This window comes from Trematomus bernacchii, unplaced genomic scaffold (genome assembly GCF_902827165.1).
Source record: "Trematomus bernacchii unplaced genomic scaffold, fTreBer1.1, whole genome shotgun sequence".
Classification (NCBI taxonomy): domain Eukaryota; kingdom Metazoa; phylum Chordata; class Actinopteri; order Perciformes; family Nototheniidae; genus Trematomus; species Trematomus bernacchii.
Window position 1 is genome coordinate 518,875 of NW_022987691.1, and position 17,557 is coordinate 536,431.

Consider the following 17,557-nt stretch of genomic DNA (forward strand, 5'->3'; position numbering starts at 1 on the left):
AGATCCTGACTTCAAATCCCAGAGCACCAAACAGCTCTCTCTTATAGGACTCTTTAAAAGACCTGTATTAAGCATATTTTGGCATCTTGCTGTTATATTTAAGTGTGAATTCATGACAGCAAGAACACAGGAGGCACTGTGGCTTAGCTGGTCAAAGCGGCTGTCTAGTAAACAGGAGAGACTCAATGCATTTCAGTTGAAGTACCTACTTCAGGTACTCCTGTACATCACTGCAACAAAGTGACCATTCAAAGGGATGCTTTTTAGTGAAGGAAATTCAATAGCCTTTACCTTTTGACAGTAGCTGTATTCTTAGTAAAAAGCACAGACCTGAATCATGAACGGCTTCTAATAGTGTGATTGTCTCTGAAACAGTTTTACTTACACCTAACCTGATGTGAGCAGAACTTGTAAAAGGCGCTGTGGCTTAGCTGGTCAAAGCACCTCTCTATTAAACAGAAGTTCCTGGGTTCAAATCCCAGCAGCACTTAAACCTCAGAACTGTAATATCTCTTGAGACTCAATGCATTTCAGTTGAACTAGATCCCAAGTTCTTGATGTACTCCACTGACAGAGTAGGACACTAGGACAGACTCACTGCTGGATAGCTCAGTGTTTAGAGCTGGCTGCCCATACGCTGAATTGCTGCCAAAGACGCTTGTTCAATTCCCAAGAGGAACATTTCAGGCGATGCCATCCCCTCTAAAAGAGCAATCTCTCCCACTTAGCTTTTGCTCCTTCATGTCCTTTGGTTTTGCGCCTGGCCGACGCGCTCACACATCACACAGAGAGATATTGTTTGTTTCAGTACATTTATTTCCACATTATCCTTTACATGTCTGTTCTTCACTGTTCTCTTCTTTTAACACAAATAAAAGTGTCTTACCAGACGATGATGGAGACAGTTACGTCACATCAAATAAAACAACTTCAACTTATAATTTCTCTGAAGTGCAGCGGTCTAAAAACCGTATGGCTTCACAACCAAAATGAACCCAGAGTATCTTTTGTACCAGCTGAGGCAATCACAGCGTTAATCAGCTGTTTCCTTTAACCGCATGTGAGGATCACAATTAATTTACATTAATTAACAACCTTTTCCATTCCATAACCAACATTCAATATTTTATGCATAATTAAACGATTAAATAATCAAAATAGTAAATCAATGTTTTGGCTCCTATACCCTCTATCTCCCCCCTTCAACGATGTGTCTCCAATAAAGACATTATCTGGCAAAACAGATCTATAAAAACAAACTAGTAAGTCCTTTATCCGCTCCTATTTATTTGTTCTAAAGTGATGTGGCAGCACTTCTGTATCATAGCCAATTACCTTTTCTTCCATTTCCATATTTACCAAATGTAAGGAAATGCATATTTTTGTTTTTTAACGAGAGAACACAGCTGTTAAACAGTGAAGTCATTTCCACAAGAACACATTTCCTAAAGAGCGAGCAGCCTGCAGTGAGTTACATTAGCGTTATAAAGGAGAACATGAAAACTCTTTCCTGTACGAGGCGTCTCCACATCAGCAGGACATCTAAAGCATGTCCACTGCAGGAACTCTGCTGACCCAGGGTCAGTTCTTCAACTACACACTCACCCCCGTCAACAGTAAACTGAGTCCTCTCTCTGCACAGATATTCATGCATTTCATTTGAAAGACATCACATCTTAAAGGTTACAACAATATCTGATCTCATAAAGACTACATGCACACAAACCTTTACCACAGTTTCAATGACACATTTTAGAAGAGTTAGACATCAATGGGAACATTTGATTTGACTCAACTGTTTGGATGTGTTCCAGTCAGGCTTTCGTCCAAACCACAGCACTGAGACTGCTCTTGTTAAGGTCTTCAATGACATCCACTTAAACACAGACATTGGCAGAACTTCAGTGTTAGTATTATTAGATCTCAGTGCTGCGTTTGACACTGTTGACCACAACATATTACTAGACCGACTGGAACACTGGGTGGGACTTTCGGAAACAGTTCTAAATTGGTTTGAATTAAAGGACAGACACAACTTTGTTTCTATAGGTAAATACACATCTGAGTTGACAAATATGACATGTGGGGTACCTCAAGGCTCCATCTTGGGGCCTCTTCTCTTTAACATCTACATGCTACCACTGGCTCAGATAATGAAAAACAACAAAAGAAGTTACCATAGCTATGCGGATGACACACACATTTCCGTTAACAATTTCACCAGGAGATTATGCTCCAATTCAAACACTGAGTAAGTGCATTGAACAAATCAATGACTGGATGTGTCAGAACTTTCTCCAACTAAACAAAGATAAAACTGAGGTAATGGTTTTTGGAGCCAAGGCAGAACGAATAAAAGTTAGCGCTGAGCTTCAGTCTGCAATGTTCAAAACAACAGATAAAGCCAGAAATCTAGGTGTAGTCATGGACCTGAGTTTCAACAGTCACATTAAAACAGTTACTAAATCAGCCTACTATCACCTAAAGAACATATCTAGGATTAAAAGACTAATGTCACAGCAGGACTTGGAAAAACTTGTCCATGCTTTTATCTTCAGTAGACTCGACTACTGTAATGGTGTCTTCACAGGTCTCACTAAAAAATCTATTAGAAAGCTGCAGCTAATTCAGAACGCCGCTGCTCGAGTCCTCACTAACACTAAGAAAGTGGATCACATCACTCCTGTTCTGAAGTCCTTACACTGGCTTCCTGTGTGTCAAAGAATAGATTTCAAAATATTGTTGCTGGTTTATAAAGCTTTGAATAGTTTAGGCCCAAAATACATGTCTGACCTACTGCTAAATTATGAACCATCCAGAACTCTCAGGTCTTCAGGGACTGGTCAGCTTTCTGTCCCCAGAGTCAGAACTAAACATGGAGAAGCAGCGTTCAGTTGTTATGCTCCAAATATCTGGAACAAACTACCAGAAACCTGCAGGTCCGCTGCAACTCTTACTACTTTTAAATCCAGGCTGAACACTTTTCTTTTTGCCGCTGCTTTTAATTGATATATTCATATCTTAAACTGCACTGTAACTTTTATTATCTTTGCTTTTTAATGCCATTTTCTTAATGTCTTTCCTTTTTGTAAAGCACTTTGAATTGCCTTGTCCCCCAAAAGGTAGTTAAAGTCATTATTGGGGTTTAAGTACAGTAGGTGGTTAAAGTCCCCTACATTTGGCGTTTTGGTTTCAAGACCTTGGTTCGCGGAGGACACCCAAAAAGTCCTAGAAAAGACTACTTAAACTTAACTATGTGCATTTAAAAATAAAAAAGAGGAATAGTTTCGGCAAAAACTAAAAGGTACCATGGGGTCAGATTATAATTTTCCAAAGGGGGGTTCGTTCAGATGTGTATATCTCACACTGCACTGTAACAGTAATTCATGTATCTTTGCTTTTAAATGACTGTTTTTAAATGCCATTTTATATCATTGCTTTTAAATGAGTGTTTTTAGATATAGATTTAGATAAGCTGTTTCTGCCCAACATCTCTAGAGGCTTCTCAATTCTTAAATTTCCCCTCCTCGACTCCTCGACTCCTCGGTCCTCCGGTAGTGACCCGGAAATGAATTTCAGCGCGCCATGTTGAAGGACATCTCATTTCTCTAAATGCACATCGAGGACCGAGCATCGAGCGTCGAGGAGGCTCTCTGGAGGAGCTATAACCGAGGATACACTGATGGGTCCTCCACAGCTCCTCCGCGGATGCATTTTCGGGAACGGTGGAGGCGTTACGCACGGCCGAACTGATCTCAGCCAATGACAGCTCTGCATGCATCCCCTGGATATTATTTTAGTAACTGCTTTCATCGTGACGCGATGTTTCCAGTGAGAACAGCTGTGAGGTCCGTGCAGAAAGCAGAGCAGTGTGTATAATATATATCACTCAGTATAACAGGCTATAACAGGTTCCCCTCCTCAGTCCTCCGCTCGCATCTGCTGTGGGCGGGACTAAGTCTCGAGGATAGGAGTCGAGGAGGGGAAATTTAAGAATTGAGAAACCTCTTCTGTGTCCTCCTCCATGTACGGGGTCTCCGGGCCCCAGCAGCAGGGGTTCCAGGTGTTCAGAAGCTCCACCTTCAGCATCAGTTGCTCCATCCAGCCTCAGTACCCAGGAGGCTCCTTCCTGCTCAGCTTCACCTCCATCAACTCAGCAAACAACTACACCCAGCCAGCTGTCAATCACTCTTCCCACTTCCTGTTCCCGGCTGCAGCGCCCGCCCACCAGGGAAACTACAGCTGTGTTTATCACGTCTCTGCTTTTTCTCAGGACTTCTCCTCTGAGAGCCGTCTGCTCTCCGTCACCGTCACAGGTGAGCTGTTAGAGTTTACTGTAGGACAGAGCGTGATGCTCCCCAGGAGAACGCTGGTGAGGACTGAGTGTTTTACTGTGAGCCCTGAAGCAGTCACACCCTTACATCACATGTAGCTTTCCAGAGCAACGTACAATAAGTGCAATGAACCGTGAACACATGAATCCAGAACACACATTCTCCAGTCAGCTGTAGTTTACATTGGAGTATTGCCATGAGTACTGAGTGTTTAACAGATACAGCTAGCAGCTTCTCCCTACAGTCCTACTGTCTGGTATGAACAGGAAAAAGGGTTGGGGTTGAATGAAGATCTTAAGAAGATGTAGTTTATTGTAATATAACTGTAGAGAGGAGTCTCCATGCTGAAGTGGGTTCAGAGGTCTCTGTGTGTTTGCTGACTCTGGATGTGATTCTGTCCATGTGTTCGATCAGATCCAGAACCTTATATCATCCGAGCCATCGTCCTGCCGCTGACTCAGCTGCTGGTGACCATCGGCCTTTACTTCTACTGTAAGGTACGCAAACATGTTGTTGTTGTTCCACTGACATGATAAGGTACTGAAACATGTTGTTGTTCCACTGACTGAATGATAAGGTACGGAAACATGTTGTTGTTCCACCACTGACTGAATGATGAGGTACTGAAACATGTTGTTGTTCCACTGACTGAATGATGAGGTACTGAAACATGTTGTTGTTCCACTGACTGAATGATGAGGTACTGAAACATGTTGTTCCACTGACTGAATGATAAGGTACGGAAACATGTTGTTGTTCCACCACTGACTGAATGATGAGGTACTGAAACATGTTGTTGTTCCACTGACTGAATGATGAGGTACTGAAACATGTTGTTGTTCCACTGACTGAATGATAAGGTACTGAAACATGTTGTTGTTCCACCACTGACTGAATGATGAGGTACTGAAACATGTTGTTGTTCCACCACTGACTGAATGATGAGGTACTGAAACATGTTGTTGTTCCACTGATTGAATGATGAGGTACTGAAACATGTTGTTGATCCACTGACTGAATGATAAGGTACTGAAACATGTTGTTGATCCACTGACTGAATGATAAGGTACTGAAACATGTTGTTGTTCCACTGACTGAATGATAAGAGACTGAAACATGTTGTTGTTCCACCACTGACTGAATGATAAGGTACTGAAACATGTTGTTGTTCCACTGACTGAATGATGAGTGACTGAGACATGTTGTTGTTCCACCACTGACTGAATGATAAGGTACTGAAACATGTTGTTGTTCCACCACTGACTGAATGATGAGTTACTGAAACATGTTGTTGTTCCACCACTGACTGAATGATAAGGTACTGAAACATGTTGTTGTTCCACCACTGACTGAATGATAAGGTACTGAAACATGTTGTTGTTCCACTGACTGAATGATAAGAGACTGAAACATGTTGTTGTTCCACTGACTGAATGATGAGGGACTGAAACATGTTGTTGTTCCACTGACTGAATGATGAGGTACTGAAACATGTTGTTGTTCCACTGACTGAATGATGAGGGACTGAAACATGTTGTTGTTCCACCACTGACTGAATGATAAGAGACTGAAACATGTTGTTGTTTCCACTGATGAATGATGAGGTACTGAAACATGTTGTTGTTCCACCACTGACTGAATGATAAGAGACTGAAACATGTTGTTGTTCCACTGACTGAATGATGAGGTACGGAAACATGTTGTTGTTCCAATGACTGAATGATAAGGTACTGAAACATGTTGTTGTTCCACTGACTGAATGATGAGGTACTGAAACATGTTGTTGTTCCACCACTGACTGAATGATGAGGTACTGAAACATGTGTTGTTCCACTGACTGAATGATGAGGTACTGAAACATGTTGTTGTTCCACCACTGACTGAATGATAAGAGACTGAAACATGTTGTTGTTCCACTGACTGAATGATGAGGTACGGAAACATGTTGTTGTTCCACTGACTGAATGATAAGGTACTGAAACATGTTGTTGTTCCACTGACTGAATGATGAGGTACTGAAACATGTTGTTGTTCCACCACTGACTGAATGATGAGGTACTGAAACATGTTGTTGTTCCACTGACTGAATGATGAGGTACTGAAACATGTTGTTGTTCCACCACTGACTGAATGATAAGAGACTGAAACATGTTGTTGTTCCACTGACTGAATGATGAGGTACGGAAACATGTTGTTGTTCCACTGACTGAATGATAAGGTACTGAAACATGTTGTTGTTCCACTGACTGAATGATGAGGTACTGAAACATGTTGTTGTTCCACCACTGACTGAATGATAAGGTACTGAAACATGTTGTTGTTCCACTGACTGAATGATGAGGTACTGAAACATGTTGTTGTTCCACTGACTGAATGATGAGGGACTGAAACATGTTGTTGTTCCACTGACTGAATGATGAGGTACTGAAACATGTTGTTGTTCCACTGACTGAATGATGAGGTACTGAAACATGTTGTTGTTCCACTGACTGAATGATGAGGTACTGAAACATGTTGTTGTTCCACCACTGACTGAATGATAAGGTACTGAAACATGTTGTTGTTCCACTGACTGAATGATGAGGTACTGAAACATGTTGTTGTTCCACTGACTGAATGATGAGGTACGGAAACATGTTGTTGTTCCACTGACTGAATGATAAGGTACTGAAACATGTTGTTGTTCCACTGACTGAATGATGAGGTACTGAAACATGTTGTTGTTCCACCACTGACTGAATGATAAGAGACTGAAACATGTTGTTGTTCCACTGACTGAATGATGAGGTACGGAAACATGTTGTTGTTCCACTGACTGAATGATAAGGTACTGAAACATGTTGTTGTTCCACTGACTGAATGATGAGGTACTGAAACATGTTGTTGTTCCACCACTGACTGAATGATGAGGTACTGAAACATGTTGTTGTTCCACTGACTGAATGATGAGGTACTGAAACATGTTGTTGTTCCACCACTGACTGAATGATAAGAGACTGAAACATGTTGTTGTTCCACTGACTGAATGATGAGGTACGGAAACATGTTGTTGTTCCACTGACTGAATGATAAGGTACTGAAACATGTTGTTGTTCCACTGACTGAATGATGAGGGTACTGAAACATGTGTTGTTCCACCACTGACTGAATGATAAGGTACTGAAACATGTTGTTGTTCCACTGACTGAATGATGAGGTACTGAAACATGTTGTTGTTCCACTGACTGAATGATGAGGTACTGAAACATGTTGTTGTTCCACTGACTGAATGATGAGGGACTGAAACATGTTGTTGTTCCACTGACTGAATGATGAGGTACTGAAACATGTTGTTGTTCCACTGACTGAATGATGAGGTACTGAAACATGTTGTTGTTCCACCACTGACTGAATGATAAGGTACTGAAACATGTTGTTGTTCCACCACTGACTGAATGATAAGGTACTGAAACATGTTGTTGTTCCACTGACTGAATGATGAGGTACTGAAACATGTTGTTGTTCCACTGACTGAATGATGAGGTACTGAAACATGTTGTTGTTCCACCACTGACTGAATGATGAGGGACTGAAACATGTTGTTGTTCCACTGACTGAATGATGAGAGACTGAAACATGTTGTTGTTCCACCACTGACTGAATGAAACAGTGTGTGTTATTGAACAGGAGTGATGCAGGAAGTCTCTCTGTGTGCTGTCATGTCTCTCCAGGCCACCAGGGGGCGGAGGCCGAGCCGACAGGAGGACATAGAGCTGGATTACCTGTGTGTTCCTGCTGAAGAGGAAGGAGCTCAGGGAGCAGAGTAGCAGCTCCAAGGAGCTCCTCTCACACACATGGGTTTATCAGCTCTTAGAGCTTTTAACCAACGTTAGAAAATATAGCTTTCACTCTGAAAGTCACCAGCAATGTGTGAGTGCCTCATGTTTCCTGACTTCCTGTCAGCTCCAAGCCCATTGGTTTCCATTGAAGATGAAGATCTTTAAAACACATCACAAGTTAGTTTTATTTAGAAAAGTCAATGCAGTCGGTGCAGTTTGAAACCACAGACACACCAACCCAGGCCGCTCAGGAACTAAGTTGTTTAACCCCCCTGTTGTCTTAGTTTCCCCCCCTTACTTTGGTGTTCGCGGTCAAATTTGACCGGTCCTGTTTTAACTGCTGTTACATTAAAACAAAAACCATTAATCATCACCAAATGTCATTGAACACCCTTTCAAACTGTAAATATTGTATCAGACTACTGGTATCCATGAAAAACTGCAGTAAATATACAAAGAACAGACACTGAACATGTATTGCGTGTACCAGGTGTGATCCATGTGGGGGGATGGGCACATAAGAGCGGGAAATGTGTCAAATTGTTCTGTGTGTGTGTGTGTGTGTGTGTGTGTGTGTGTGTGTGTGTGTGTGTGTGTGTGTGTGTGTGTGTGTGTGTGTGTGTGTGTGTGTGTGTGTGTGTGTGTGTGGGGAACACCATGGGTGTTACAAAGTTGACTAAATCATCCAAAATTCAATGAAAGTGGTGATCAGCAATGTTATATGTTCAAATGTCTACTGTGAAGGAGATCATAAAGCCTTAATGCAATCGAATGTAAAACAAAAAAGTTATGATTGATGTAAGTAGTAAATCGGTCAGATTTGACCCGAAGACAACAGGAGGGTTAAGTTGATTTAACTTTAAACTCAGAGTTGAAACAAATACGAATCTGACATTATTAGAGCAAGGAAACCTTATTTACCTCCTAGTCAAATAAACTCACATTTCAGTCTTATTATAACTCACACTGTCAAGTTCTACATTTATATACAACACGTTCTCACTCCCAACACGTCACATGTTGACGGTCGGTCAGGGCCCCTCCCCGTCACTCTATTACGGACAGGGTGCCCCTTGAGAGTCAGTTTTCAACGGGCAGGGCGTCCCATAGACCTTATAGACCTCCCATAGCGTTGATAATAGATGCCATGAGAACGCTCGCCGCCGGTCGGTTGTTATTGTCAATATTAATATAATAATTATTTATTTTTTAATAGTCACACTCGATTTCGCCGATTTTCTTGTTGCCCTAGCTGGTTGACACCTCTTTTAGCAGAAACAAAGGCTACATTAATGTATTAAATCGATGTTAATCCATGTGTGTGGTTGTGGAATTAATGGACGTGCCGTTGTGTTGCCAGGCAACGCAATCATTTACAAACTCTTAAACTAAAACCCTAATTATATTTAAAAACATTTTAGAAGGCCTCACGAAATACTATACACTTAAAATGTAAATGTGAAGGGATGTGTGTAATGTGGTGATTAACATTATTCACCCACAGATCTATGGGTTGGGGTATTGTTCCGCACGGACATTTTAGTTAACCGGAGTTCCTGTTGATGTGAAATCCGAAAACATTTAAAAAAAAAAAAATAATACTTTATTCCGAGTTTGCTTGCTTTTCTCTTTGGAGGTCATCACATAACGGCATTGTAATACACGGTTCGGCTGCATTAAATATTACATATCTGCCGTAGTTCTTTATTTATAGAGCCCTGATGAGAAGACTTCTGGACAAACAGGAAGCACTGCCGCCAAAACTGAAAACGTGACGTGGATCATAAATATATCAATTAAACAAAATCTTCAATTTCTCTTCACAATATAAGTCTCCTTGCAGTATCAATACTAATTCGGCTGACTTTTATATTTGATCCAATCGGTATATTGGTATATTTACACCATAACGGCGCACAGCTGATAGAAATGGACACCTGGTGGTTAAAGCACGTTATTGAAATGTATTATTTTTATTATTAGATATTAATAGGAGACACAGACAGACAAACTAATAAGGCTTTATTTAAACATTAAAGAATACTTTAGGTTAAGGTCTTATTTTGAATAAGAAAAAAGCTTTGGGGGTTTTCAGATAAATATTAAGCCTGACAAAGTACTAATATATTGCTTTCCTGCAATGTTAACTACTGTATGTTTAAGCACTTATTTTAACTGATATTATACATATGTATTATACTCTTATAAGATGTATGTAGATAGTATAAGAAATGTGCAGAATATGACAGTTTAATGGTGGAGGTACACACATATCGATAGATGTCTTGTATTGCACTGTTGAGGAACCTGCGACCCAAGTTTTTCATCTCCGACCTTGTCAGGTATTGAACATTCAATAAATAAAGAACACAGAATTATTAAATATAAAACACAGAATTTGTGTGATTATACTAAATGATTTACAAATAAACACCACTGCATATTTACAACTGTTACACATGCTGCTGTAACGAACAAATGTCCAACTTGGGATCAATAAAGTATATCTTATCTTAAGATGATCGATGGCTACTGCCATATTTGCAAAATGTGCCTCTGAACCTTGACAAGTGCATGTTTCAGGCTTATCAATTTACAACAGGAGGGGTCACAGACATAAGACCAGCTGTTAAATAAAGCTCTTCTGACCTTAGCTGTCATGTGGGTATATATTAATGCTGCCCATTATGGACACAAGCAATTTTCACCCCTTTATTAATTATATGTTTTAAATTTGAGTGTTTCCTATCCCCTAAACCTCCAGGGATGTACACAGTTTAATACTGGCAACTTCTTATTATGGGAAATACGAAAACGTCTTTTAAAACTACAATTCCCAGTAGAGACGTGCCATAGAACATGTTGCGAAACACACAATAGCCAGCATGTGTAGTTCTGGGGACGGGGTGGGGGAGGGGGGGGACGGGGTGGACCTGTTCAAATCCAGTTTTGGACAGTCTGCCGTGGTTCCATCCCATTTCAAAGTGCTGTTCGACGCTCGGCGTAACCCTCGGTGCACACTCAAACATCCAATCACAGAGCTTGAGGACTAATCACGGGGTTTGAGCAAAGCGGAGAGAATACTTACTTCTGGGTGTAAAATTCTCTAAAGCAACTACTATGAGCTGCTCCGAGCCTCGGTCCTGACGGACTCCAACTTGTGTTTATTAATCAAATAAATAAATAAACACAAGGATAATAGTGTCTTATTGTTGAGTAAATAACAGCGTGTGGTTTAGAAAAGAATACAAAATTAGAAGGAAGAAATGATGAAACAATACAGATCTCAGTTTTCTGAGCCCCTACTCTCCCCATAACTGACGGCAACAAAAGTCCGACATTATACAATTAAAATGTGATACATCAACTTGAACACGGCATGTACTCGCTACAGGGTGTACTGAGGGTTTGTGACTCTGCAGACTGTTTACATGCAGAGAAAGCTACATCACACACAAGGGGACGGGTAAGAACAGAAAAGCATGACATGGGACCTTTAAATAAAAGTGTTGGTTCATTAGGAAAGTTATTATCTCCCAAAGTATATACATTTAGACAATCAAACATTCAGTTCAGGAAAGCATAAGAGTTTACCACCTCTTTGCCCTCTGTTCTTTGTTTGGCCTGCTGACCTGACCTGACCTGCGCTGTACAGACTACAGATCCATCTCTAGGCTCAGCAGCCCTGCTGTCCCCCCATGAGGCTGAACCTGAACCAGCTGTTCTCCCAACTGAAGGAGGTGAGCAGCATTGTGTTGAATGACATGCCACTTAACATATCTGAAGGGAGACTGGAATACAACATATATATATATATCAAAACTAATATTTTTGGGGCCCAATGTGATATATTTTCATGGGGCCCAAAATCCCTGGCGGCACCCCTGCTTAGGATCACACTTGATCAATCCTTTTGATCGTTCAATCCGCACTTTAATCCAAGCATTGCGTCGTAACAAACATTTCTCTCTGCTCCATTCCGTTTCCTTTTATCTTGGCAGGCATCCAACACATATCCATATCCCGATCAGCTTTAATATCTTCCATCTGGCTTAAAGTTAATCTCATCCATTGTATTAGTCCATTTACTCACTGTTCTTGTTGTCTTTTGTTTACTCGCGGCCCTCCGCATGGCTCAACAGCTGATCGTTGCGCAATCCATACTCTCTGTTCGCGGAGTCTCCTTCTTCCATTCACAAATATCCAAGCCGGGATTCCAGTCAGCGATGCGTCTTTATCATCAGTTACTCCAGCGGTCCGGAGTCTCTGACTATGTCGTGGCCCATTCTTGTAGGATATTTAAAACGGTGCCACATTAACAGGGATCCGCTTCTTGACTCACACGGTAAAAACAGTCCAAATAAAACTCTGTAGGCGTTGGAGTATTGCTCAGATTAGTTATTATTACATAGAGTATTGCTCAGATTATTTATTATTACATAGCGTATTGATCAGATTAATTATTAGAGTATTGCTCAGATTATTTATTATTACATAGAGTATTGCTCAGATTATTTATTATTATTACATAGAGTATTGCTCAGATTAATTATTATTACATAGTTTATTGATCAGATTAATTATTAGACTATTGCTCAGATTAATTATTATTACATATTGTATTGCTCAGATTAATTATTATTACATAAAGTATTGCTCAGATTAATTATTATTACATAGAGTATTGCTCAGATTAATTATTATTACATAGAGTATTGCTCAGATTAATTATTATTACATAGAGTATTGCTCAGATTAATTATTATTACATAGAGTATTGCTCAGATTAATTATTATTACATAGAGTATTGCTCAGATTAATTATTATTACATAGAGTATTGCTCAGATTAATTATTAGAGTATTGCTCAGATTAGTTATTATTACATAGAGTATTGCTCAGATTAATTATTATTACATAGAGTATTGCTCAGATTAGTTATTAGAGTATTGCTCAGATTAATTATTATTACATAGAGTATTGCTCAGATTAATTATTATTACATAGAGTATTGCTCAGATTAGTTATTATTACATAGAGTATTGCTCAGATTAGTTATTATTACATAGAGTATTGCAAAGATTAATTATTATTACATAGAGTATTGCTCAGATTAGTTATTATTACATAGAGTATTGCAAAGATTAATTATTATTACATAGAGTATTGCAAAGATTAATTATTATTACATAGAGTATTGCTCAGATTAGTTATTATTACATAGAGTATTGCTCAGATTAGTTATTATTACATAGAGTATTGCTCAGATTAGTTATTATTACATAGAGTATTGCAAAGATTAATTATTATTACATAGAGTATTGCTCAGATTAGTTATTATTACATAGAGTATTACTCAGATTAATTATTATTACATAGAGTATTGCTCAGATTAATTATTATTACATAGAGTATTGCTCAGATTAGTTATTATTACATAGAGTATTGCTCAGATTAATTATTATTACATAGAGTATTGCACAGATTAATTATTAGAGTATTGTTCAGATTAATTATTATTACATAGAGTATTGCTCAGATTAGTTATTATTACATAGAGTATTGCTCAGATTAGTTATTATTACATAGAGTATTGCAAAGATTAATTATTATTACATAGAGTATTGCTCAGATTAGTTATTATTACATAGAGTATAACTCAGATTAATTATTATTACATAGAGTATTGCTCAGATTAATTATTATTACATAGAGTATTGCTCAGATTAGTTATTATTACATAGAGTATTGCTCAGATTAATTATTATTACATAGAGTATTGCACAGATTAATTATTAGAGTATTGTTCAGATTAGTTATTATTACATAGAGTATTGCTCAGATGTATTATTATTACGTAGAGTATTGCTCAGATTAGTTATTATTACATAGAGTATTGCTCAGATTAATTATTATTACATAGAGTATTGCACAGATTAATTATTATTACATAGAGTATTGCTCAGATTAGTTATTATTACATAGAGTATTGCTCAGAATTAATTATTATTACATAGAGTATTGCTCAGATTAGTTATTATTACATAGAGTATTGCTCAGATTAATTATTATCACATAGAGTATTGCTCAGATTAATTATTATTACATAGAGTATTGCTCAGATTAGTTATTATTACATAGAGTATTGCTCAGATTAGTTATTATTACATAGAGTATTGCTCAGATTAGTTATTATTTAAACTTTACTCGTCGTATTTTATATTTGATTATTTCGACAGTTTTCCTAAAATGTTGGAATGTCCTCAAATGTCTTTATCTCCATGATATTGTTCTCCTCCTCTCTCAGCAGAAATCTCTTACAGAAACCAAAGCGTCCACATTCCTTCCTCTCTATATTCTGAAGCTTTCTACACACACACCGTTCACACACTCATTTCTCAACAAGTTATTGCAAAAAATGTGCAGAAAAAAACATCTTTGAATTCAAACATAGCACAAACACAAATTATAAAGAAATCCAATTATAAAGAAATCCACAGAAACTAAAGTGTGACTCCCAACCTGAACATGACTTCTGGTATATTAACTTTAATAAATAACAATGTAATAAATATGAAACATACAGGTCAATATCACCTTGCTATTGGTAGGCTGAACGGCCAAAACCCAAAACATATTCTTAGATAGAAACACCTCATGTTTGAGTTATTTAGACTTAATAACACTTATAGTTTCAGGTCTTGTTACATAAGAATAGATCATATCTGTTAAGTGTTATTCGGGGAGAATTACTATTCTGTGGTACTGCTGCCTTATTAGGCCCATATTGAGCAGATTAAGACTCATGTACAACAACTTCCTTACTTACAATCAATAAGCACTAATGAGAGGGTTATTGAGGAAAACCTCTCAACTAATGGCTTATTACTTGTAGAATATGGTCATGTAGAATAAGGCATTAATAAGTGTTTTATAATGACTAACCCTTAGATGCATAAGTGGGTCTTTTTTGACCCGGTGAGGTGGTTTTCTTGAAGTATCTTTGTAATTAAAAATTCTTATAATTTCATATTCCAGCTATTCCTCAAAAAAACATGTTTTGGATTTCATGCCATTCACATTTTAAATTGACATTTTAAGAAATTGTAGTTTTCGTATTTCTACCCCAAGCTTCCATAAGTGGGTCAAAAATGACCCGCATGCATTTCCTATGGGATCCTATGGGAACCTTTGATTCTTATCACCTGTTGCTGTCAGGAATACATTCACTGTAGACCACACAGACGACATCACAAGTGACACCTCTCAGGAAGATTATTTTACACAGCAAGATCTGAAACCTGTCAGTATAATCATAATAATAATACATTATATTTTTATAGGGCTTTTCAAGGACTCAAAATCACTTTACAATATAAGGGAAGGTTAGGGTGGGGGGTATAGGACTATCAAACTTGATCAACCGGCATGGATTGATGGGGGGTGGGCTATGAGTAGACAAGAGGAGAAGAGATGAGTTTTGAAAAGGGACTGGAATACTGTGAGGGTCTCAGAATAGCGGAGATCTTTGCATCAATATGTAAAAAAAAATTCTAAAATTATAAATAGTGAAAAATTAAATATAAAATACTTCTAGTGTGAACCAAAATATAATACTAAATATTATACAAGTGATCTTTCTTAACCAAAATGACAAAAATGACATACAAACACATATTATTCTAATACGGGTCCTTTTTGACCCACTTATGGAAGAGTGTAGGGTCCAGTCTCTCGTGCATCTAAGGGCTAATAAAGAGCCAATATACTGCTAATATGCATGTTAATTACTAGTTGATGTCTGCAGGTTATTTGTTCTACTTTTGAGTAGTTTAGCAGTGAAGTATAGCATTGAGTGAATGCACTGAGTCCCTGTGTTTACCTGCGCTCCCTGCAGCCACCAGCAGGAGGAGCAGCAGCTCAGGACTCATGGTGCCGGGTCAGAGACAGGACCGGGGGACAATCTGCATCAAAACAAGTCATTCAGAATCAGATCAAGATGCATCTCATCGTACATGTTATCACGTCTCTCTCTGAACGCCTGAGTTAAAGTGTGCACTGCTAACATGTACAATCTTGCCAAGTATATTTGTCTAATTTCTATCAGAATATGTTGTTACACTTGATATAAGACTTAATAACTGAAGTCTTGTTTTTAGACAAGGCATCTTAAGCATCTTTTTAAGTCAAAGTCTCTTAAAAACATCTTATTTTAGAGGAACATCTCCAACTAACATCAGGAAACAGAATCTAAGCATTTCTGGCTTTCTTTATTACAGATTCCCTGATTCTGGTCAAATATAGTTCAAAATAAGTTTCCCCAGCTAAACACAAGATGTCATTTATCTAATCATCCCATCTTTACTTCAAGAAATCTCACCAAGCCATTTTGTTCTTGTTCTATTGGCAGGTTTGTTCACTTATTAAAAGAGAAAACACCTTGTTTTTATTATATATTGACTTGTTTTTGGAGCTGCATCTTTTACAGTGTGTCTGCACTTTCTGACATGATTCTGTTCATATTCTGGTATTATTTGTATTGTCGTTTCTGAATGTTCTTTTTGTGTGCTATTGAAAATAAACAATACTAATGGAAACTAATCCAAGCAGCACATAGTAAACTAAAAAAGAAATCAGCCAGCCAACCATCTGTGGACCTTTTGTAGGTTGAACTATCGATGTGATGGATTTAGTACAGAGAATAATGAAAGCCCTTTCTTGCAATGTAAACAAAAATGGAAAATAATGTGTATATTCAAACCAAATGTAAATGCTTCTTCCCGTGCTACGCCCTTTTACAATTTGAAAATGTTACTTTTTTCCTCAACGGAGCTAACATTCAGACAAACCAACCTGTAAACATCACCTCCTTTGTGGAGGTAACATTACTTTGAATTATTATATATCTCCTTTAATATCTTTATCCCTCGCAGACCAAAAACCAGCAGCTCCACACAGTTCCAACAACTGGAAACACCAGGCAACCACATCGGTCTGAGTGATATTACACGTTTGCACAAAGACTTGTTCAGCATTTAATTTGTGTTGAATGCAAATAGAGTTGGACTGAGGGACTCCATTATAGCACGGACAGGAAACCCTTCCCTCTCTGTGTGATTATTTCATCTTCTCTCCTATTTGTTCTCCTCTTTCAAACACTCCTCTTCACACACACACACACACACACACACACACACACCCACACACACACACACACGCACACACACACACACACACACACACACACACACAACACATCGCAAACGCACACACACACCACCACACACACACACACACACACACACACACACACACACACACTCACACACCCCTCAATGATATCTCCCCTGCACCTTTGCTTAAACACACACACACCACAGTACATGGTGTGTTGTGTTTCTCTGT

The 17,557-nt window shown here is 38.5% G+C and overlaps 1 protein-coding gene across 1 annotated transcript in view; it reads left to right on the plus strand.

Annotated features, from left to right (window-relative positions):
• Positions 1 to 4,024: 4,024 nt before the first annotated feature.
• LOC117489105 (immunoglobulin superfamily member 1-like) overlaps positions 4,025 to 17,557 on the plus strand; it is an 18,783-nt gene continuing 5,250 nt past the window's right edge. Inside the window, exon 1 of the mRNA XM_034138346.1 lies at positions 4,025 to 4,316. Within this exon, the coding sequence (XP_033994237.1) occupies positions 4,025 to 4,316 (292 nt within the window). The remainder of the gene's footprint in view (positions 4,317 to 17,557) is intronic.